At 40.7% G+C, this 24,291-nt stretch overlaps 1 protein-coding gene across 2 annotated transcripts; it reads left to right on the forward strand.

The window, feature by feature from the left end:
* Positions 1-620: 620 nt before the first annotated feature.
* DHRS9 (dehydrogenase/reductase 9) lies at positions 621-24,291 on the forward strand. 2 transcript variants are annotated; one of them, XM_044242277.1, is made up of 5 exons: positions 621-758; positions 11,558-11,939; positions 13,267-13,525; positions 17,216-17,379; positions 20,600-24,291. In XM_044242277.1, the coding sequence occupies exons 2-5, from the start codon at positions 11,627-11,629 to the stop codon at positions 20,821-20,823; spliced, it is 960 nt and encodes a 319-aa protein (XP_044098212.1). In that variant the 5' UTR covers positions 621-758; positions 11,558-11,626; the 3' UTR covers positions 20,824-24,291. The 2 variants fall into 2 exon arrangements, with proteins under 2 accessions (XP_044098212.1, XP_044098211.1); XM_044242276.1 differs by having other exon boundaries at positions 701-758; positions 11,565-11,939.

Consider the following 24,291-nt stretch of genomic DNA (forward strand, 5'->3'; position numbering starts at 1 on the left):
TACTAAATCAGAACAGACAAGTTAACAGGAAGAAAAAACAAAACAAAACAAAACAAAAAACCCAGAAACTATGAACAGTAATCATAATTCAAAATTAATTGATTAGGGGTGCCTGGGTGGCTCAGTGGGTTAAAGCCTCTGCCTTTGGCTCAGGTCATGATCCCAGAGTCCTGGGATCGAGCCCTGCATCAGGCTCTCTGCTCAGCTGGGAGCCAGCTTCCCCCTCTCTGTCTGTCTGCCTCTCTGCCTGCTTGTGATCTCTGTCTGTTAAATAAATAAATAAAATCTTTACAAAAAATTAATTGATTAAAACAATGTGCATGGGACAGTTTACAAAATGCTTCCACGTTACATTATTTCAACTGCTGAATCTGGTCAAGAGATTGCTCTCAGAGATAAAGGAATGTTATTCATCCTTTCTAAGTCCCTCCTGAGAGTTGTTAAATTTACGTTACTGAAGGTACTACCAATTCTTCCAAAAACACATGACCCACAGCTGTTTGGCTTCCTTCAGTCACTGGAGAGAGATTTAGTCATCAGCCGGTGTCACAAAAGAATGACTCAGAGTGAGGAGGGAACCTGAGGGCTCTTCACACATGTGTGTACTCGGAGCTGGACGGAAGCCCGGGGAATCTCCTCCTCCAGAGGACTGGTGTGGTCAGGTGGCTCAATCCTTCCTTCCTCAGCACAGTGGACAGAACCACCCTCCGCCCAGCCGGTCCCCAACAGCTTCTCTACGCCAGTTCATCTCCAGTAAGGTAACCAGTGACTGAATTCTGTCATTTATCCCTCCGTTTCTCCGTCTTCAAACTGCCTTTGATTTTCCTCGCTCTTACAGAACTAATCAAGTTGTTTTTCATGCTATGAAGTAATAATAGTAATAATAATATTACTATTAGAAGGCTGTGATGGACGCTGAGTCCATCTTACCATAGACGTGATCCCAGTGTCACCCGGGTCCTTGCCTGGAACTCCCCCCCAAGGTCTCTCTTTGAATGTTCTTTGGCACCTTATAGTTACAACCAAATTTATATCTAGTTATTCTCTCTGTGCCTATTTGACACCATCTGTAAATCTTCCAATGAACTGGAAACTGGATGGGGTGGGGGGTTCCGAAAGGAGTAGGAATCTTAGTGGAGTTTCTTACTGGAACCGCAGATGTGCTACTGGGGTTCTGTGCAAACTATGGGTCTGATCTGTCCGTCTACCTGCTTTGCCAGTGTTACCAGACATCCCTTGAGGCGAATGCACACAGGCATGCTCAGTGAGTGAGAAAAATTCCTTCTAGGTCAGAAGGAATCAGGGAACTTCCTCATAATGCATATGATGCACAATATGGGGGTTCCTGGATACTAAGATGACAGCAGTAAACCTGCTTCAGATGTATGATCCTGTGATGGGCATTTTACCAAGAAGACATTGAGCTTTCACCCAAGTCCAAGTCTGTTTTCACTTTGACTCCCAAAATACAGTGGGTAGTTTAGTGGCTTTGCTGCCAATTAATCCCAGCATCCCCTGTTAAAGGCTTTAGGATTTAAATGGTGTGTGGTGCACTCGCTCAGTAGGTTGATTTTTAGCAGTTGCTGAAAAAGTTTAAATAAAACATATTTTTAAATTAAAAATCAACTTGGGTAGTACAAATAGCTCTGAAATGTCCCCCTACACTACTAGCTCAAGGGTAATGATTATGCTTTATTTATCTTAGAATCCTTTGGCATATGTTAGATGCTCTAAGAATGTCCGTGGTTAGATGCTGCATAAAATGAAATTTAAATGTCTTATCATCTTTGTATTGTGTTTTTGAGATTTGAAAAGTGTGTCCAATTTTTAGAACAAATCCCAGTGCTTAAATACAAGAAAAAAATAGTTATCTCCTACACTTTAAATGAGGAAAGGGGGAATTGGTCGTAAAATCCTTAACAAATGTCACTTTCTTAAGGTACAGACTAAAACCTCAGAGCTTTCCTTCTGCTCAAAGTTAAGTGCAGACAAAAGAAACACACTGAAGTTTTGAACATACTTTCAGCATCTATACATAACATTGTCTCCATATTCTAAATGTAAGGGCCTACTTAGCCAGATCAAGCCATTTTGTTGTTTATGCAGTAAATTTAGATTGACCCTGCCCCCCCAGAGGAACTTACTTAGAAACAAGTCTGGGAAACCAGTAAAGTATGACTGACCAGCCCCTGATAACAGAGCCCATTTACCAGGACGTGTCAGGTCAGGGGGAGGTAACAGAGCCCAGAATACAAGGATGAGTCAAGCCAGGTGGAGACATTCAATCAGGAAAGCACCTCCCTAACCACCCAAGAATGTGGACCCTGCCTTTTGGGCGCCAATTCTGACCAGAGTGATAGACTAGTTCAAATAGCTACTATAGGATGAATTGTAATTCAATTGGCCACCTGGTGACCTGGCTCAACCACATGGCCTTTACTCTATAAAAGTTAGTCTGTGAGGCTGGGAGGGGTCACCTCTTTGCAAAAGATGGCCCTGGCTGGTCAGTTTGATTCTCGATGCTTGGCACCAAATAAAGCTTTGCTTGACCTTCACTTTGTATCAGTCTCGCTCCTTTGACCGTGGACCCAACACTAAGTTTTCTGGTTTTCTTTAAGTTTGTTGTTGTTGTCGTTGTTGTTGTTGTTAAGTAATCTCTATAACCGGCACAAGGCTTGAATTCCTGACGCCAAGACCAAGAGTCACATGCTCTTCTGACTGAGCCAGCGGGCACCCATCTAAGCTTTCTTTGAAGCCTTGTAATGACAAGCTATAACCGTATACAATATATCATCCCTTAAGTAAAGCAACCATGGCTTTCACAATAATTCTTAGCCTGCCAATACCATCAGGAAGCCTATTGGAAAAGTAATCAACCTGAGGGGAATGGGGAATAATTTATTAATTAATAATTGTGGATATTATGATGAATTATAATTTAAAATGTTTGAGAGAAAGCAAAAGAAAATTAGAGATAGTTTTATCCTTAGAATTAAAAATACCAGTGTTAGCCCATCAGGTCTTCCCTCCGTTAGGAGTGGCTGCCCTCCCTCTCCTAGGAGACTTTCTGAATCAATGAATCTGCAGAGGAAACACACACTCTTCCACGCTTCACTGGTCCCACCACACAAATAACACTCTGGGTATCCCACACTAACTCCCTCCTGAAGGAAGCAGGATTCAAGGGAATGTAACTGGTGGAGGAACTTCTTTATTCCATGGAGTGAGAGAACTTACTGTTTCCATAACGACGAAGACCACCTCAATTGTATCAGCAGCAGCATGATAGCCATTATTATTATTATTACTATTATTTTAATCAGACCCTCAGAGAAGCCTTTCTAAGCATATTTCATATAGGATCCCTTGGCTCTGCTGAAAAAAATTTCCTTAGATTTCTGGGTGCCCAACTTGCACACTTTTTTCCACAGAAATGTTATTTATTCATCATATAAATTAGTTTTGCATTAGGTCGAATTATTTCTTTTTCTCAGAGGTGTGGCAAAAATCTGTGAAAGCTCACTTGGGTTAAAAAAACAAACAGAACTTCTTACTTCAAGGAAAATGTTGAAATAAAATGGAATTTGGTGTAACATAGCTAGGTTAACAAAATTTAAGTGCACTAAGGACATACATGTCCCCAGTGCCATGGGTTTAAGAAAGTTGTGAAAGAGAACTTCAAAAGGAAAACATTTGAGAAAGCTACTGCTAAATGCTCTTTGATTTTTTTTTTTTAAGAAACTATTTAGTTGTTGATTCAGCTTGCGTTGTGATTACAACAAATTGAAAGTAAATTAAAATTCTACATATTCCAATCAGTCAGTGTAACTGACTAGTTGTAGCATCACCTTCTAAAACAAAGCCCCTCGTGGAATTACGCAGAAATAAAATCAAGTCGCGTGAGAGGGAGTGTTTAGAAAGAATTCTGTATTTCTTATGAAAAATGGGGCTCACCATGACATTGAGACATGGAGACATTATTCTCAGTTCTTTTTGTTTGTCTGTAACTGTCATTTATTTTTAAAGGGTGAGGAATGTGATTAAGAGAAGTGAAATCAGAGGATCTTTATTTTTTTATTTTTTGCGGGGAAAAGACACCCAGGTATAGAAAGTTTAAAAAAAGCAGAAGTGAGAAAGGACAGCAATCAAGTTGCAATAGTTTCCTACAGCTGCAAACACGTGCTTACACTTAAGCATTTTTGCATGGCAATGAAAGAGACAATTAGTTCTCCTTTCTTGGTTCCTTTTCAATCTTTGTGGCCTGACCAAGACTTCTGATAAAGTGTGTTTATTCCTCCTGTTAACTGATACTGCTTTAATTTCTTTGCACTTCTTCCTGCTCCTACACAGTTGGGAGTTGAGAGATCAGAATTTTAGCTCTAGCCATCTCTGGATAATGATTTTCTGTTAGGAAACCTGTTCTACTTAGCTCACAGAAATATTTTGACAATTAAATGAGATAAATATTCCTCGAACACTTTTCAAAAACTCTTAAAGTTCTCTAAGTTGGAAGTGTGGATATGATGTTGCTATTATTACCCTTCTGTCTGAAGGTTCAGAGGGCTCGGAGACTAATCCAGTTACCACCGGAACCCTGGGCTTAGAGTTGAAACTTTTTCCTTCTTCTCTTCCTTCCTTCCTTTGACAGCATTTATTTTACCTACTGCCAAGGATCATGCAAGTACTGGTGGTTGTAGAGAAGTGTACACATAGCCCAGACTCCCAGGTTGAGCGGGAAACCGGGTGGCAGTGGAGCAGAGGAAGAAATGGTGAATAACCAAATGTGGTATCAGTCTTCAAAACAGTGCTACGATCCTATCTTGAGACAATTAGCCTGCCTTTCTTTTTGTTTTGTTTTGTTTTTAAATCTTTTATTTTTTTAATTACTTTTCAGCGTACTAGAGTTCATTATTTATACACCACACCCAGTGCTCAATGCAACAGGTGCCCTCCACAATACCCACCAGCAGGCTGGCCCAACTTCCCACCCCCTGCCCCTTCAAAACCCTCAGATTGTTTTTCAGAGTCCATAGTCTCTCATGGTTCATCTCCCTCTCCAATTTCCCTCAACTCCCTTTTCTTTTTCATCTCCCCATGTCCTCTGTGTTATTTCTTATGCTCCATAAAGAAGTGAAACCATATGATAATTGACTCTCTCTGCTTGACTTATTTCACTCAGCATAATCTCTTCCAGTCCCGTCCATGTTGATACAAAAGTTGGGTATTCGTCCTTTCTGATGGAGGCATAATACTCTATAGTGTAGCCTGCATTTCTGAATTTGTTTCTTACTCTAGATAATGGAGATAATTTTACTCTAAGTCTTGTTATTTTATTTTTTTTATTTATTTGACAGAGAGATTGAGAGAACAAATTGGGGGAGGGGCAGAGAGAGAAGCAGACTCACTGCAGAGCAGGGAGGCTGACCTAGGACTCTTGGGATCACGACCTGAGCCAAAGGCAGATGCTTAAACCCTGAGCTACCTGGGCATCCCAAAAAAGGCACTTTTTTAAAATCACAGAAACTAACACTTAGAGTAGCAGCCTAGAAGTAATATTTATAAGTAATGAAAATTTTCTGGTAAGGCCATAAAAAATAACCCTCATCAGTGTGGCCCTACCAAGGAACTAATGACTGAGTTTCCAGAAAAGTGGTTCTGGACTCCCAACACAAGGAAGCTCTAGACCAGTCGTTCTCACCTGGGAGCTGTTTTGTCCCCCAGGGGACATCTAGCAATGTCTGGAGACATTGTTTGTTGTCACAACTGGGGAGGGGGTGCTCCTGGCATCGCGGGGGTAGAGGTCAGGGGGTGCTGCTAAACATCCTGCAATACTCAGAACAGACCCCACAACAAATAATTGTTTCACCTCAAAGAACAAAAAGTACCCATTGCCGAGGTCTGAGCAGCACACAGAGCAGGCCCCTCACAAGTGAACACCACTGATCCTGCCCTAATGATGAGGTTCTTCCTGTGCAGCAGGCATTGGTCCCTTTACTTTACCAGGTACTCTCCACCAGAGAAGTGATTATTTCCATTTTACAACCAGGAAAATGGAGGCTAAGAAAATATAAATAAATTTCCCAAAAAAACCTCTGATGATCGAGGAGCGGGCACTGGACCTCTATCTGCCTGATTCTGAGACCTGGGTTCTGAACCCCTGCCCTGCCGGTGTGTGTGTGTGTGTGTGTGTGTGGCCTCAGTCCTGTCTTCCCAGGTTTATTTTTACTAGCTTAGGGAAAATCTCCAGGCCAGTTCAGAGGATGCATATTTAGAATTGCGCCAGCCCTCGCGCCCCGTTTGGGCCTGCAGATCTGCTTCCCCTCACTCTGTCCTCAGCTTTGACTAGCCCGCGGGCTCACAGCCCCAGGGTCCTAAGAAGACTGTTACAGATGAGGGGCTCTTGCCTTCAGTCAAGTGGTGCGTACCCCTGTTAAGCGCTTTGTTGTGAGATAAACTGGAAGACAATGCTGATAAGCAAACGACCCAAGCAACTAGGGTCAGTGTCCCCAGTCTGAATTATGGGGAACAACGGGCCATGCGGAGGCAGCCAGGCTGGCAGAATATGGTTGAGGCGGCCATAGTAGTCACAGTCATTCATTTACTTCTCTGTGGTCGATGAACCAGTCGGCCATCCATCAGCTTCTGCGTACGCGTCACGTTCCCAATGACTCCGACCAAGGGCTGCTGCTAGGAAACACGACCACACATGGAATCCTGGCTAAGATAGAGGTCAAAGGTTTGTGTGTGTTGGTTTGTGATTGACTCAATGCAATGACCTAGAGGAATGTGAACCTTAGGAATGAAGAAGAACTGCTATTTCTTGGACAATAGTATTTGGGGTAAGAACAGGCTATATGAAACTCTTGGTCGGTGTTGGTAGTCCCCTGGATTCAGGCTGCAGGCTGGGACACCAGCATCTGAAATGACTCTCAGCCCAGAGGGGTACATAATGAAGATCACACATTTTAATGTGAGCCCATCCTTGACAACTAAAAAGCTCTTCTCTGTTGCCTGTCACCAAGGAAAAAATGAGTTTGGCTAATGAAAGAGGAAGTAAGGAGGAAATGGAGAGCATGAGGAGGGAGAAGGGAGCCTGACGGTTTGGGTTTGAGTTTTTGCTTTTCTCTAGTGGTTGTGAAGGTGAACTTACCAAAGATTAGAAGTCCACGGTCACTAGATCTTGAAATGCTGGAGTTCTTGATTCGTGCATGAAATTCCTTTGGATTAAAAGAAGGCTTTTCTTAGGAAAAAAAAACAAAACACTTTATTTTCCTCTGTCAAATTTTTATTTTTATTTTGCAATAATGTCAAACTTATGGAAAAATTGAAAGAATAATACAACCCAGAATCCCCGAATATTAACATTTACCACATCTGCATTGTCATTCTCTCTTTATATCCATATGTATGGGGGGGTTTTGTTGCTGTTGTTCTATTTTTAATTGAAGTATCATTGGTATACAATATTATATTAATTTCTCGTGTACGATATAGTAACTTGACATTTGTATACATTACAAAATGCTCACTACCTATCACCATACAAGTTATTATGTTATTATTGATTATTTTTCCCATGTTCTACCTCTTATCTCTGGGACTTATTTATTTTCTAACTGGAATTTTGTAACTCTTAATTCCTTTCACCTGTTTCGCCCATTCCCCACCCCCACCTCCCGACCACCACTGCCCCAGCAACTGCCTGTTTGTGGCTTGGCAACCACATCTTCCTTATCCATTCATCTATCGATGAACACTCAGACTGCTTCCTTAATATGTTTACTTATTTATATAAATATAGCTATTATTTTCTTAACTTTAAGAGTAAGTTGCAGACACGATGCTATTTAATCTTTAAATACTTCAGGGTGTGTTTCCCAAAAGCAGGGCACTTTCTACATAATCATAATAAATTATAAAAATTGAGAAATGAATATTTATTGAGTTGCAATATTATTTAGCCGATCAACAAATCTTACTCAAATTCCACTAGCTGAGCAAATAATGTTCTTTCTGGCAAAAGAAAAAAAAAATAGTTTTCTGACCCAGTATCACATATTGCACGAGTTATCATCTCTTCAGTTCCCATTTATCTGGGGCAGCCTTCACTCTTTTTTTTCCTTCATGACTTTGACACTTTTAAAGAGTATAGGCCATATATTGTGCAGAATTGGGAGATATGTCTTCATGCAGGATTAGCTTCCATGGATGCAGGAAGGTGCCGCTGTGTCCTTCCCAGTGCACAGTACCAGGGGACCCATGATGTTGGTTTGTCCTACAACTAGTGGTGTGAATTTTTGTTACTTGATTAAGGTGGTATCTGTCAGATTTCTCCGCTGTGAAATTGTTATTGCTCTCTTTTTAATTAGTACATTTCTCACGGGGAGATATTTTGAGATTCTATAATTATTGTTTTTTTATCAGAATTTTACCTAATAATTTTAGCATCCATTGATCACTCTTGCCTGATGTAATTGTTACTATTACAGTTGCCAAATGGTGATTTTTCTAATTCTATCATTTCTTTTACATTTATTAGTTGGCTTATTAATTCTTCTATAAAATGAGGCAAATAACGTGCCCCCTTTAACTCAAAAGGTTGTTGGGAGAATCAAATGAGATCTATATTTAAAAGTGCAGCGTAGAATGCTTCACAAATGCAAACCATTCTTTCGCTATTCCTCCCCTTCTACTTGCCCAGCAAAACGTGATGACATAGAAAGTTTCCACTCTCTGATCTAGGACACATTAAACCCCATGAGCATTTACGTTCTTCAAATAACTCTATGAAATTTGGATTGCAATGAAGGCTACAGAATCCATTTAGAAAATAATTCAACATTTAGATATTCAATTATTCAATTCATTGAGGCTAGAGTTGAATAACACACTATACTAATTGAATTTATAAATACAAAATTTCCTTAAAATTTCTAAAAATAAAATTTCCCAAGAAATAGTTACACCAACACCTTACCTCAAAATTATACACTTTTTAATGTATTTATATATTTAAGAAGGGAAAATTCTACTAGTTGGGCGTTAATTTTCCATAAATAAGTAACTCCTACACAGGAAAGATTTGGGAAACTAGCCCAAATTATTAAGGCATGATCGTCTAAAAACTTGATGGCTTTAGAAATAGACACAGCCATATCAAAAGAATCAGCCAGTTTGCTTAAACCCACTATATTTTAATTTTTACCTCTGACTTAGTTTTATCAAAGGACAGTCTCTTACCTCTTCTCTCTTTAGCTAACGATTTTTTGCCAGGAAGAAAGATGAAAGCAGAGACCAAAATTTCCTTGAGAAGTGAAGATGATATATTATATCAAGTGATTTTTTTTAAATCTGAAGTAATCTGTTCCTTATAAAGCAATAGAAACAAAGTTGCATGAAAGTTAGTACATGAGTGTATGTGTATAATTCTATCTGTGTGTATGTTTCTATTCCTTATTAGAGAAAGAAATATTTACATATACAGGAAAAAAAAACTGGAAGAAAATATGTACCAAAAATATTAAAAGTCAAATGTGATAATCATTACTCAATTCTTTGTTTTTTTCTGTATCTGCCAATTTTTTTTTTTATCATGAGCGTAAGTTACTTTTACAAACAGAAAAAAGATGAACAATTTTTTTAAATGGTTCAAATGAAAAACCAGGAAATAGCTGTAAAAAATAAAAAAAGAAAAAAGAAAGCCCACTTTTATAAAATTGCTTGGCCTTGCAAGCATTTTGACCATAGGGTCCATGAACAGTCATGATTCCAAAAGCATCTGTGAGGTCTAAACTTCAACTCCAGGCTTATCCATTGTCCTCTGTTCCTCTGTGAAGCATTTAAAGCCCTTCTTGATTTTAAGGGTGGATCCAGATCAAGGGCAGAGACATGTGTGAACACAGGGCAAAGCAAGGAAACTTCCTGCATCGAAAGGGAAGGAAATAAGGTCTCTCCCGCAGGTGATGTTGTCTGTGACTCCTCTTGCTTCCAAAGGCAGAGAGAGCCAATGCAGACCCAGTGCTGCTCCTATGTGGTGTGGGATCTAATGATCTCCTTCCTTTGGTTTGCCTATGACTGAGCTAGGAAGTCTGAGCTGCCATGATGCTCAGACCTGAAGCAAACAGGCAAATGTCACCCCCAACACTCATCCCCCATCTCTGCCTGGTTCTCGTTCACTTCCTACTATGGAATAGCTTGCTCTTCCCGAGCAATCAGTACCCACAATAAAAGTGATAGTATAGGCTGTCATTGTAAATGACAAACATTGCAATATATATGGGATTTTATATCCCAAATAGTTTGAAGTCTCACTCCATGATACTTTTGATATTATGCTTCCAAATTAGTATCACACTTGTTTTCAATAATACAATTGCTTGATTTATTCACAAATGTTATTTTGCAGCCAAACATTGTATAATAATTAGTACAACTTTTAAGATGGCATATGCATTTAAATGGTCAAGACTATAAAATTAATAGGGGTACCTGGGTGGCTCAGTGGTTAGCATCTGGCTCAGGTCTTGGTCTCAAGGTCATGAAATCAAGTCCTACTTAAAAAAAAAAAAGTAAACTATAAAATTAACATAGTATTCTTTCTTTAACATTTCCAAAACAACTGTGATATTTCTAAATTGGTACAGTCAGCCTACATGAAATAGTGATTTGTTTTTTATTTAGGAAAAGATAAAAAGGTATATGCTGAGGGAAAATGTAAGTGGTAATCTTCTGAAACCTTCCACCTGTTTGATTTTTTGCCCTTAGGCCACCTCTAGCCTGGACTAGTTTTAGTTTTCTAGGTCATCCTGCTGCACTTATGGTCAAAGCCTCATGATTTTCCAGAAAGAATTTACATTCCTTTATCCTATGTCATGTGATTCTTTTTCTCACAGAAACTAGTGTGCAAAGAGAAAAGAATCTGATGTTTCTTGATTCTGTTTGGGATGCTGTGCCTTTGGTCATCATCCCTCAGTCTCTTCCCATTCATCTCACCCTCTGTCCAGGCGCTCCCTGGTGGCCATACATTTGCATAATCCCTGCATGGAGTTGGGATGATCTCAGAGTTGGGTTGAAGAATGACAATAACCCACTGAAAATAAGAAAATGGAAACCAACTTGGAAATATTTTCCTAGTGGCAACTACTTTGCCTGACAGTATAAAAATAATTAAGAATCTAATCAATCAATTGAAATTGAACATTTTCTAATAGATTCGCCTATTCTACTCTTGAATTTCACGAGGTCACAAGCGATAAGATTTTACTGTGACAGTCTCTGTTTCAGATGGATAAATTCATACATTCATTCACATCAACACAAGAGTTGCGTCAGCTTTGCCATGGAACCTCTCTCCTGTTCACTTTTTCTGGCTGTTTTGGTTAGTTTTTGCATTACTTTAGAGAAATGGTTGAGCACTTAAAAGGCCATCTTCCTAGCCAAATAATAGTTATTCTTCTTTTTTAACTATTCACTCAAGTGCATTAAAATATCTGAAGTCGTCAGTGTTGGGTTATAGCACCTTGATTGTTCTAATTTCAGTTTTCTTTCTAATTTTGAGCTCTCAGGTCACTGTCTTCTTTTATTGTTCAAGAAAGGAGAGTCACTATCCTATACAGAAGGAAAAAAAATGTTCTTCTGGGTGTTAGCCCTCCTAATCCTTTGTGGTTTTCTATGGAATTATAAAAGACAACTAAAGATTGCAGACATCACAGATAAGTATATTTTCATAACTGGTTGTGACACTGGCTTTGGAAATTTGGCAGCCAGAACTTTTGATAAAAAAGGATTTCGTGTAATTGCTGCCTGTCTGACTGAATCAGAGTCAACAGCTTTAAAGGCAGAAACCTCAGAAAGGCTTCACACTGTGCTTCTGGATGTAACTGACCCGGAGAATGTCAAGAGGACTGCCCAGTGGGTGAAAAATCAAGTTGGGGAGAAAGGTGAGTGATGTGGGGGTGGGAAGAATGGAGGGGGTGTTGTAAATTAGCTACAGCTAAATAAAATGTGTTTGGATCTTAAATGACCTTTCAAGAAAATGTCTCCTAAATACCAGCTATGGTACTGGAGAATCTTGGAAAAATCTTAGGATAAAGCCCTCAGTAGTTTTGAGCTGCAAGCTCACTGTTTGCATGAGAGACACACAGCCCACATTATCCTCAGTCTTAAGTCCCAGTGGGTGAATTTAGAAGTAAGTTTGAGGTATTGACTTTCCCTGCACTTCTCTCATAAAATTCTAGTTTAGCTACATAAAATTCTACATTTAGCTACATTAGCTACATTTTAGCTACATTCACAGTGAAGGAACTTGGGGCTAAAAACTACAGGAGATCATGCAAGCAATCAATGTACGTGAATTTTCTCTATCATATCTACATCATTTAGTTGAGACTCCAGACCACAAAAGCAATGGCTTAATAATGCTCCTGACAATTTTTAATGCTTGAAGTCCAAATAACTTTAACAATATTAAATGTTTTCCATCATAAAACAATTGATGACTGGATTTTTTTACTAAAAATAGATATGAAGTAGATTGTATTGCTCTTTGTAAAAAGTAGTTTATAAATAAATAATCTCTGGCTTTGCAATCTAGTAAATGGAAAAAATAGACCAATTTACTCTGCATCTACGATAAAAAAGCAACAGCGAAATAAGTCAATCAGAGAAAGACAATTATCATATGATCTCCCTGATATGAGGTATTTGAGAGGCAATGTGGTGGGTTTGGGGGGTAGGAAAGGAATAAATGAAACAAAATGGGATCGGGAGGAGGACAAACCATAAGGGACTCTTAATCTCACAAAACAAACTGAGGGTTGCTGAGGGGAAGGGGATAGGGTGGCTGGGTTATGGACATTGGGGAGGGTATGTGCTATGGTGAGTGCTGTGAAGTATGTAAACCTGGCAATTCACAGACCTGTACCCCTGGGGCTAATAATATATTATATGTTAATGAAAAATAAAAAATATTTTTAAAAAAGACAAAAAAGCAAAAGGTTCATTCAGTGTCAGTATTTTACATGCAGAACCAGAAATAGAGTTACTGTGAGACTGGCTTCCAGTAACAGAGCTCCAACTGTTTTAATTTCGACTCCCTACCCTCTTAGAGAGTAGTTCCTTCCCAAAACTGTAAAGCATTTCAGAGCAGGAATGTGTCTACAAGGAGGAAATGGCAGAGTTGTGTAAAGCAGGGGCTGTATTTCCATCAAGGATGCCCATAAAAGTGCCATCTTCCATCACACCTGCTTCCTTTCCACTCTGATCTAGGTCTCTGGGGTCTGATCAACAATGCCGGCGTTCTCGGCGTGCTGGCTCCCACCGATTGGCTGACAGTGGAGGACTACAGAGAACCTATTGAAGTGAACTTGTTTGGCCTCATCAATGTGACTCTAAATTTGCTTCCCTTGGTCAAAAAAGCTCAAGGAAGGATTATCAATATCTCCAGCATTGGAGGTCGGCTGGCGTTCAGTGGAGGGGGTTATAATCCATCCAAATACGCAGTAGAAGGCTTCAATGACAGCTTAAGGTAAAGCAAACATTGACATATTAGAAAATAATAGCTGTTAATGTTTACTGAATGTTAATTATGTACTAGACACTCTAGTTAGTGCTTTAAGTTATTCCCAATTTGTAGGCAATACCACTGAAACAAAAGATTAAGCAATTTGCCCAAGGTCACCCAGCTGGTAAGTGGTAGAATTGAGATTTGAACTTAAGTCTATCCAAGTCTTTTTTACTTTTTTGCATTAATGTATGATACTGACAGTGATGGTAAATTTATATTCTACAGGTCAGTGTGTTATATAATCAGGGAATCATATGGAAAACCTAAGGCAGGGTATAACTCTCCATTGGTATAACTGTCAGTTGCAGAAACAATAGTACCATTTTATTTAAACCCTCAGTAGAAAATTATCTGATAAGGTAAATGTAATTATCACAAAATAATAACTCAGCTATGCAGCTTTTGTCCCCCTCTTGTTGCAAATTCTGGATTCAAATTTCCATACATTTCAGACACTGCAGCTAAATGGATGATAACTTTCCCATCCTCACCCCACCCCCCAAAGACAATAAAGGCAGTTTTCCTCTGATGCGTCCATTTCCAAAAAAAAGGGGGGAATTTACCAATCAGAGGTGAAGATTTTGCTCCCACAAGAAAGCACTAACCAAACCTTTTTACTGTGTTATCAGAGAACCCCAGAGCTCAAAACAAAGAATCTATTTAACAAATAAAGACCCCAACTCGGTGCCCCCAAGGCATGGATTTCTCTGGATTTGTAACATTTGATACTCACTGGGTTTCCTGAATCTGTAGGTTTATATCTTTGGTCAAATTTGATGAGTTTTAGCTATTGCCTCTTCAAACATTCTTTTCTGCAATCCAGTCTTTCTCTTCTCCTTCTGAGACTCTATAACACAAATGTTAGACCTTTGACTTTGTCCCATAAATCCTTAAGGTTCTGCTCACTTTCTCATTTTTCTCTCTCTGCTATACATATTGGATAATTCCTAACGGTCTACCTTCAAATTCACTGACTTTCCTCCATCATCACTGTGCTATTGAGTCCAACCAAAAAATATTTTATTTTGATTATTGTGTTTTTCAAGTATAAAATTTTCATTTGGTTCTTCTGTGTCTTGTCTTTTCTTTGGGAAACATTCTAACTTTCTGGTCACTTCAAGAGTATTTTCCTTTGTATTTGGAACATTTTTATGATAGCTGCGTTAAAGACTTTGGTAATTCCAACATCTGTATCCTTCGGCATTAGCATCTGCCATTGTCTTTTCCCATGTGAGTTGAGATTTTCCAGTTCTTTTTATGCTGAACATTTGGAATGTGCCAGTTCTTTTTATGCTGAGTATTTGGAATGATATGAGACTATGGGTCTTATTTAAGTCCTATGGAGAATGTTGATATTTTTATTTTATTTATTTGAGAGAGAGAGAGAGCACGCATGAGTGGGGTGGGGCGGAGGGAGGGACGGTGCCCGCTTGAGCTGAAGGCAGCTGCCTAAATGGCTGAGCCACCGAGGTGCCCCAGTATTTTTGTTTTAGCAGACAGTTGATGAGGTTGCATTCAGGTCACAATTGCTAACCATCATTCTGTACTTCGAGATTTCAATGTTTGCTTGATTTTTAAAGACTTTGCTGTGGTATTCAGATCTGTTCTGCAGATGTACTACACAGTAGCCATCTGGGATATGAAAGCTGCTTGTCCCAGAGTTCGCTTCTCTAAGTCAGACCCACACATGCACGTCTGCTGTGCATAAACAATGTTAGAGGCTCACTTTCCTGAGCTCCTCTCTCTCTCATCTTTCCAGTTCTCTCTTGTTTCCTGGGACTGCCCTCCTGCTGGAAGTTACTCCATTCTGCCAACTAATTCACACATATGCTGGGCATGGGGCCACGTGATGGGAGGAAAGAGAGAGACAAAAAGCACCAGGGTTTCTTCCCACCCTCTTGGAGACTAATAACCACTTTTAAAAAGGGATTTCAGGGCGCCTGGGTGGCTCAGTGGGTTAGGCCTCTGCCTTCGGCTCAGGTCATTATCTCAGGATCCTGGGATGGAGGCCTGCATCAGGCTCTCTGCTCAGCAGGGAGCCTGCTTTCTCCTCTCTTTCTCTATGCCTGCCTCTCTGCATACTTGTGATCTCTCTCTCTCTCTCTTTCAAATAAATAAAAATAAAATCTTTTTAAAAATAAATAAATAAATAATAAAAATAAAAAGGGATTTCAGCTGAAGGAGTTGTGTGTTTGCAATGCACTATACCATGCCTGAAATTACCCAGTAAAAAATGGTTTCATTTTGTTGTTGTTGTTTTCTAAATCATGGAGCTGGTACTGGGAATGGTATTGTGCGTGCAGTTCCCAGTCCAGTGGTGGCCTCAGAATTTCTAGATATAGGAGGATTTAGGGACAATGGTCCAACTGGGAGAAGGCTGGGGCTCTTCAAAGCTGTATTTGCCCAACACAGCACACATAACTGGGTTCATACTGGTTTGACTTACCCGGTAAACTTAGTTGGGTGACTTAAAGCCATTTGTCCCTAGATTGTATGTTATTTCATTAGTAGATGGGGTGACAAATCTTTCCAAATACTTTCCAAAACCCAAAGAAGCACAGAAGATAAGTGAGTAAAGTAAATTAAGTTAGAAAATAACTTTTAATAATTTTAATGCAAGCAACATACTTTTCAAAATCTTTCAAGATCAAGTTAATTTGCATTTTTAGTAAACTACACCGCAAACTAAACAATAGGCATGTTGCTGAAAGCAGAACCTAAGATAATTCATATTTTAAGTTCATTGGTACAGTTCTTTAAAAATCATGTGGTAAAGAATTATATAAAATGAGTAATTACTTCCTCATAGATCCTTGATGGAAATATACATTAAATTTAGGAAATAATTGTTCATATAACAGTTTGCAGTTCTTTGTTTTGCTTTTAAAAGGGGGAAGTGCATCATGATTCCCCTAAAACCTTGTTGCCCAGTAAATCAGTAGACCTTTGGTTTTCTGAGGCCACATAATGAAAGATCTCACTGAGCAGGATAGGGAGCAGGTGAGCCACATCAGAGATTGTCACACTTGTGTCCCCAGCCTGTCCTCATTTGTGTCGCAATGTCCTCACATTTCTAAAATAGAAGTAGACTTGTCCATCCAGGCCAGTCATCACTCCATTTCCCATAAGGTTTTTTGCATACCAAGAAGAAACCTGTCCTTTAACCCAACTGCTTGTCAATTTAATGAGAGAGTATGACTTAGTGGGGGGCACTAGTCCAGGAGGGGGTCTGCCCAGATCCCTTTCCCATTTTGCCATTAAACCAGCCTTCACCACGCAAACTTCAGCTTCCTCACTGAAAACTGAGAGTAAAGAACTAAATATTCCTTTCCAACCCATGCATTTCTGTGATCCCATGAAAAAATTCGTTTGAGGGGCGCCTGGGTGGCTCAGCGGGTTAAAGCCTCTGACTTTGGCTCAGGTCATGATCCCAGGGTCCTGGGATCAAGCCCCACATCCGGCTCTCTGCTCAGCAGGGAGCCTGCTTCCTCTTCTCTCTCTGCCTGTCTCTCTGCCTACTTGTGATCTCTGTCTGTCAAATAAATAAATAAAATCTTTAAAAAAAAAAAATTCGTTCGAAAATAATCACCCAAATAGCAAACATTCTCCAAACAAACCTGGATTAAACATCATCAATGTGTTCTTTCACAGACGGGACATGAAAGCTTTTGGTGTACACGTTTCATGTATTGAACCAGGATTATTCAAAACAGGATTATCAGATCCAATAAAAGCCACTGAAAAAAAACTCGCCATTTGGAAGCATCTGTCTCCAGATATCAAACAACAGTATGGAGAAGGTTACATTCAAAAAAGTAAGTCTCTGGGTGGGCCCAGGGTTCCTCTGGAGTTCATTGTTCGAGGCAACATGAAGAAGACTCAAATACAAATGAAAAAACAAGGTTTTGTTAATGATATACCAATAGGGAGGTAACATATGGATTAAAGATCCCTATTAATTCCAGTGCCATCTCTTACTTCAAGTGTTTATGAACATTTACTGAGCATTTACCCAGTGCCAAATCCTACCTTAGGAATTCTATCATTTATTCCTCAAAAGAACCATAGGAGCAGTGAACAGAGGCTTGGAAAGGTGAATGCTCTATACACAGCTGTACAATTCTTCCCGGTCATGCCTAGACTCAAACCCACAGTCTTCACTTCTACACAAGCCTCCTCTTTTTGGTAAACACCAACCACTCACTAAACATTGGTCAAGGATTTATGGAGTTTACAAAATACCAAGAACTCAGACTCTGACCCTTAACCAGCTTAGTTTAGTGGAGGAGAAAAAGTAACCAGTGAGATTGTAAAACAATGAGACTGTGCAGAATGCAAGAAAATTGATCCTGTAATTCTTAGACCCCAAAAGCCCGGAAGGGGTGCTAGACAGTACAGTCTCTAATTGCCCAAAGGAATTCAGAACTGGATGAAAGCACTGCTGGCCAGTGGCCTTTATGAGACAGGTCAGGTTTGAGCAAGGCCTAAAGTCCAGGAAGGAATTATCTGGGTGGAAACCTTCCACAGCAGGAATGCACGGGAGGTGGAGATGGAAGGCAAAGCATCAGCATAAGTCATATTGAGTCAGGGATGGAAATAATAGATTAGTGTATGATGACTAACATATAGTGAATATTTGGTACTTGCCACCATTCTAAGTGGTTTACATGGACTGCCTCATTTTAAATGCCTAAATAAACCCTGTGAAGGAGATATTCCCTGAATTGTCTGGAAACAGAGGCACACAGAAGCTGCTTGCCCAGGGCTGCACAGTTAATAAGTGGAAGGGCTGGCTTTGAACCCAGACAGCCTGACTTTGCCATTTAGTATTGGGCCCTGCGCGATCATGGAAATGAGGCATTAAGGAGCTGGTGGAACTTTCTGTACCAGGTCTCCACCTCCACCTCAAACTTCCTGGTCATGTTTAAAGCTTAGTCGACATTCCTCAAACACTTACTGGGCTCCTGCTTTAAGCCACACAGGGCCCCACCTAACTTTGTGTCACTGTAACCTCAAAACTCTGGTCCTGCTTCTTCACCTGGTGGGTTTGGCGAGAGAGCCAAGTGTGGCAAGGCTCAAGGCCAGAAGTTTTCAAGAGGCAGCCAAGAGCCAAGTCAGATCCACCTGGGAGGTTTTTAGGATGACGGACTCCTCCAGCCACCTGACCCGACTGCGCACGCGCGCACACTCAACGTACGGAGAATGTCTGGTTTCGCAAACCTCCCAGTGCTATCCTGTCACTAGATGCTGAGAACCTCTGCTGTGAAATACTCGTGTTTCTCACTCATTATCAACTCTGAAAATTCTAAGTAGGTTCAGAAATAAGGGCACCTGGGTGGTTCAGTCGGTTAAGCATCTGCCTTGGGCTCAAGTGATGATCCCAGGGTCCTGGGATCGAGCCCTACATAGGGCTCTGTGCTTAGCAGGGAGCCTGCTTCCCCCTCTCCTCCCTAATCGTGCTGTCTCCATCTCTCAAGTGAATAAATAAAATCTTTTAAAAAATACCTCATTTAAGGGCGCCTGGGTGGCTCAGTTGGTTAAGCAACTGCCTTCAGCTCAGGTCATGATCCTGGAGTCGCGGGATCGAGTCCCCCATCAGGCTCCCAGCTCTGTGGAGTCTGCTTCTCCCTCTGAACTTCTCCCTCTTGTGCTCACTCTCTCTCTCTCAAATAAATGAAGTCTTTAAAAAAACAACAACAACAACAACAAAAAAAAACTCATTTAAAAGAGCTTTTCTATTTGATATTAACACTGATACTTTCTAAATGCCTATGAATAGGTCATCAACTTCCATCTCAAAATTATTTTTGACTTGGCCCCTGGCTCAGGTGTTCCCTCTCAGAAATACCAGAAGGCTTTGAGCACAGTTTTGCACTGGTTGTTTTTATTATTTTTTCAAACTAGGACTTGAACATCAGCCAGACTCATAATTCCCAAGCAGACCACGAATTTAAGCTCACCCTTCTTCATTTCCTAGACTATAGTTGTGAAAGTTTAAAATAGCCACTAAGACTTGTTAGGCAATCTCAGGTTCTTTGAACAACTTGTGACTATAGGGGCCTTAACTTGAAAAAGAGATTTAAAATCATAGATTTTTCTCTTAGGAAGACACAACTCAGGTATGTTTTAAGAACACTGCAGGAATGCTCCGAGCCATTACCAATCTTCTGATAAAATACCTGCTTCTCTAAAATGACCCTAGAACGTTACTCAAGCATTTCAGCTGCCTGATCACCAGGATATGTTTAGCTTTCTGAGTCAATACTTTTGGGGATGATTCCCTCCTTATTCACCGAATTACAGAGACACAAGGTATGTGAGTGCACACGCACACACATGCATACTCGCACAGCCCCTCCCCATTTCCTAAACATATAGTAGTCCCTTAAAACAAATTTAGGGTCAAACCCATAGCTTCTTGGGCTCAGAGGCCTCATGGAGTTTATAAAGTATCTTTTTCTCATTGGTTCTCAAAGTCTGCTCCCTGGACCAGCACCATCAGCATCACCTGAAAACTTGATAGAAATGCAAATTATTGGGTCCCACTTCACACCTACTGAGTCAGAAGCTGGTGGTGGGACCCAGCAACTGGGTTTTAACAAGCCCTCCAGGAGATTCTGCTGCCTACTCAAGTTTGAGAGCGAGCAGTCGAACAAAAACATTGCTGCATCCTTGAAACCCACCACAGGGGCCTCAATTTATAACAGCAAATTCAAAAGAAATTTTCACACACACACATCCTCCCCTTTACACCCCGGTCTCATACACTCCTTTCCCTCTTCTTCCAAAGAGTACATGTACTTTTTTTTTTTTTTTTAAAGATTTTATTTATTTATTTGACAGGCAGAGATCACAAGTAGGCAGAGAGGCAGGCAGAGAGCGAGAAGGAGGAAGCAGGCTCCCCGCTGAGCAGAGAGCCCGATGCGGGGCTCGATCCCAGGACCCTGGGATCATGACCCGAGCTGAAGGCAGAGGCTTTAACCCACTGAGCCACCCAGGCGCCCCGAGTACATGTACTTTTGTCTCTTTCTGCAGGTCTAGACAAGCTGAAAGGCACAACTTCCTTTGTGAACGTGGACCTCTCCCTGGTGGTGGAGTGCATGGACCACGCGCTCACAAGTCTCTTCCCAAAGACCCATTATGTTGCTGGGAGAGATGCCAAGGCCTTCTGGATACCTCTGTCTCACATGCCAGCAGTTTTGCAAGACTTCTTATTGTTGAAACAGAAAGTAGAGCTGGCTAATCCCAAGGCGGTGTGACCGGTGTGACTCAGCAGACAACAAATGCCTACCCCAGGCTATGAGATTGACTGCTTTCAAGGGCGTATCTCCTTTTTGGTCTCATTCCTTACCTAATCCAACCCAGACTCATTTAGATCATTTAGATGTGCTTCTTTTGATACTCCCTCGTGTATCAAAAGAAACACATCTAAATGATCTAGATGTGCTTCTTTTGATACACGAGGGAGTCCTACCCACACTGGGAATGTCCCAGGGTCCCTTCTTAAGCCTTCTTTGAGAAGAAGGGCAGCAATGACCTATCCCATAAAGGGCCATGATAGCACCTGCCCAATATTTAGGTTTTGTCTGCTTAATATATGTAAGGGAAATTGAAAGCCTTTCCCATCCAATATGATCTCTGCCACTGTCAGCCCCATTGCCTCTAGCCCCCACGCCTTGAACTCCAGAATGTTAATTATTTGTCCCGTATCAAAATGTTGAGAGAGAAGTAGAATACTTTCATGAGTGGGTTGGATGTCTTATTTGCTGAGAAGAAGACTCAGAAAGACTGGAACTCAGTTTTCTAACCTGTGGTGGGTCAGGGGAAGGTGGGGTGAGGAAGCATCATGTGACTCATACAAACAAAGGAGAACAGAGAAACATAGGGGAGGAGCAGAAGGACAAGAGGACTGAAAAGAAGAAACAAGTATGGAAGTGGAGGGAGGGAGAGTCCAAGACAAGCCTGCCTGTTCTAGAGGGAGCTGTGGAGGCTGAACAGCCGTTTCAAGGCAGCTGTGAACACAGATGCCCACACAGCTGTCTATGGAAAGCTGGTAACAAAAGTAACCACTCGTTCCAAAGAAGAAAAACAGAAGGTATTCATGTCATTATGATGACTGTAAATACAACAAGACCCAGAATATCTGCAACAACACACCCAAGATGGTTGGAAAGCCTGTATTTGAGGTGTCTCTGAAGCCCCATGAAGACATAGAGCTAAATTAAGACTCCAGCCTACAGTTACAGTGACAGCTGTAACTTGCTCTTTGCTCATATTCGTGGTCCTTATTGGACTGACCCTGGCCCCACACCTCATCCCAAAACAAGTTCTCTACACGTTTGCTTCTCCAGATAGCAGCACCCAGTATCACTCATGTAGGCTGGTTGACAATTCACATGAAAAGCCTGAAGTGTCAAAATTCAATATTTGTGGCTAAATTATATAGGGTGAAAGAGCCAGAAAAATTGTATCATGTACACACACAGACACACACACACATACTTATTGTGAAGAAAATATTTAATATCTGCTGCATGAAACCATACCCATTTGAAGAGATCAGTAATGCTATTCATTTTTATCCACCTTTCTGGAAACATCTGTTCATGAGGTAGTCTCCTCTTCTCACATTTACAATGTATTAATGACTTTGAAAAAACAAATTTTCAATGGTGTCAGTCCACCTGGACATACATGTCATTATTTTAAGGGAAAATACACTCATCCTTTTTGCATGAAAATGAAGAAAATCACAGCAGGAATCAGAAGAATTCTCAGGCAAAGTTATCTAAGCTATTGTCACTACCAACCCGGGAAGTCACCTCCATCCTGGGGTCCCACTGACAGCTCACCTTTAAGATCTCTCTGATTTCTTCTTGTTGCCAGTAACCGCCTGCAGGTTAGGGAACCCTCGCACAGCTTGCCCTTGGAGCCGAAGTTCATCAGCGTTGTTTACTGAGGCTCTTCCTTCTCACCTTGAATTCCCAGGTCCTGGCTTCATCACATTGTTTTTAAAATTTCAGGCCCGCTCTCCCTGATCTTCCTGTCCTCCGCTGCTTCCAGGACTTTTAAAATCGGCAGGATCCTGCTTTGCTGGACGTCCAGGACTTTTAAAATCGGCAGGATCCTGCTTTGCTGGACGTCCAACCATTCCAGGTTGTGGGGTCTACCTAATGGTCTTATTTCCTTTGTTTCACCTGGACCTGAGTTCTTTGCTCATTTCTCCACGTAACTACAATTGGCAAATCCCTGTTTCATCAATCCAAAAAGGGTTCTACTTAAATGAATGTTCCCAAATACGGTGTCATCTCAAAACAAAATCAAATATATTCACCCAAGCAACCTTGAAAGCTTTTAAAACTAAATGAGAAGATGGCAGTATTTGGAATATAAAGGTATAGTCTCAACAAAAGCACAAGACCTGGAAGAAAGAAAGGAGAGAGGAAGGGAGGGGCTTAAAAAGGTCATTGCACCAGGAGTCTGAGGTCTGACTGTCTCAACTCTCTCCATCTCACCATCACTTCTGATATTCTCTGTGCTCTTAGGAAAATAATATATTTTTTATCTATACTATTTGAGAGGACATATACTGGGCATTCGGCTAAGTCCTGGCCAGTAAGGAACAACACAGCCCCTTCCTTCATAAAGCTTATTATAATCCAAAAGCTGAGATTACCACTTGGGATGCCTTAGAGTAGCTTCTCCAGGAATCTGTGGTCAAGCTAAAGTGAGATGTTGTCTCTCTACCACCTCTCGTTTATGGGACCCTTTCCTCACTTAGTTTGGAGGCACAAGGAGAACCTCCCAGACTTTTCCTCTGATATGACCTAAAAAATCCCACTACATCCTCTGTAGCTCTATCTGGATATCCACAAGGTATTCACATCTGGAGTTCCTACCAATCTCACCCGACCTACCCTTTCCCATGCAAGCACCAACTACTATCAATTTGATCTCCTAAGGAGATACCTCGTCTACTACTTTTCTTCTCCAAGGGAATCATCTATTCAAGCTTTCATCATCCCTTATCTCAATGGCAGTATATTTACCCTTGTATTTTTTCGATGATTTCTCCTCACTGCAGTCAGAATTATTCAGAATTCAGATCTAATTATTCTACTCTTTTCCCCACCACCACTTTCTTAAACCCTTCAATGGGTTTCCATTGCATTTTGGCTAAGGACGAAAATGCATTACACAAATGACGTTGCCCCAGCACTTCTCATTAGCCTCATTTGAGGTTCTTCTCCTCCTCAGCTAGCCCCCTCAGACCCTTTGTCCATGCTCTTGCCTAGGAAGTTTCCATTTTTCTTGTTTATCTAGTTTCCTCATCCTGTAGATCTCAGACCCTTCCTCAGGGAAGCCTGTACAGTTCCAAACTCTGACCACAGTCTTTGTATCCCAAATTGGTTTCTGTCTTGTACAGAACCCTTATCACAATCTGTCATTACATATTTGTGTAGTTTGTTACTATGGGTCTCCCCAACCGGACTTTAAGTTTCATGAAATCAGGAACCATGATCCTTCGCTTATCTTTGTATTCCCTTGCCTAGCACAGTGCTGGCACACAGACCACTGTTCAAAAATATTTATTGAATGAATTTAGAAATCAGCTTCTATGAGCCTTTCTGACTAGGGGGCAATCTATCACTTAAGATAGGGCTTGCCAATCTCATTGATTGTGGTATTAAAGAATCAGTTTGATTAAAATCCTATAACTTCCTTAA

This window comes from Neovison vison, chromosome 3, assembly GCF_020171115.1.
Source record: "Neovison vison isolate M4711 chromosome 3, ASM_NN_V1, whole genome shotgun sequence".
Classification (NCBI taxonomy): Eukaryota; Metazoa; Chordata; class Mammalia; order Carnivora; family Mustelidae; genus Neogale; species Neogale vison.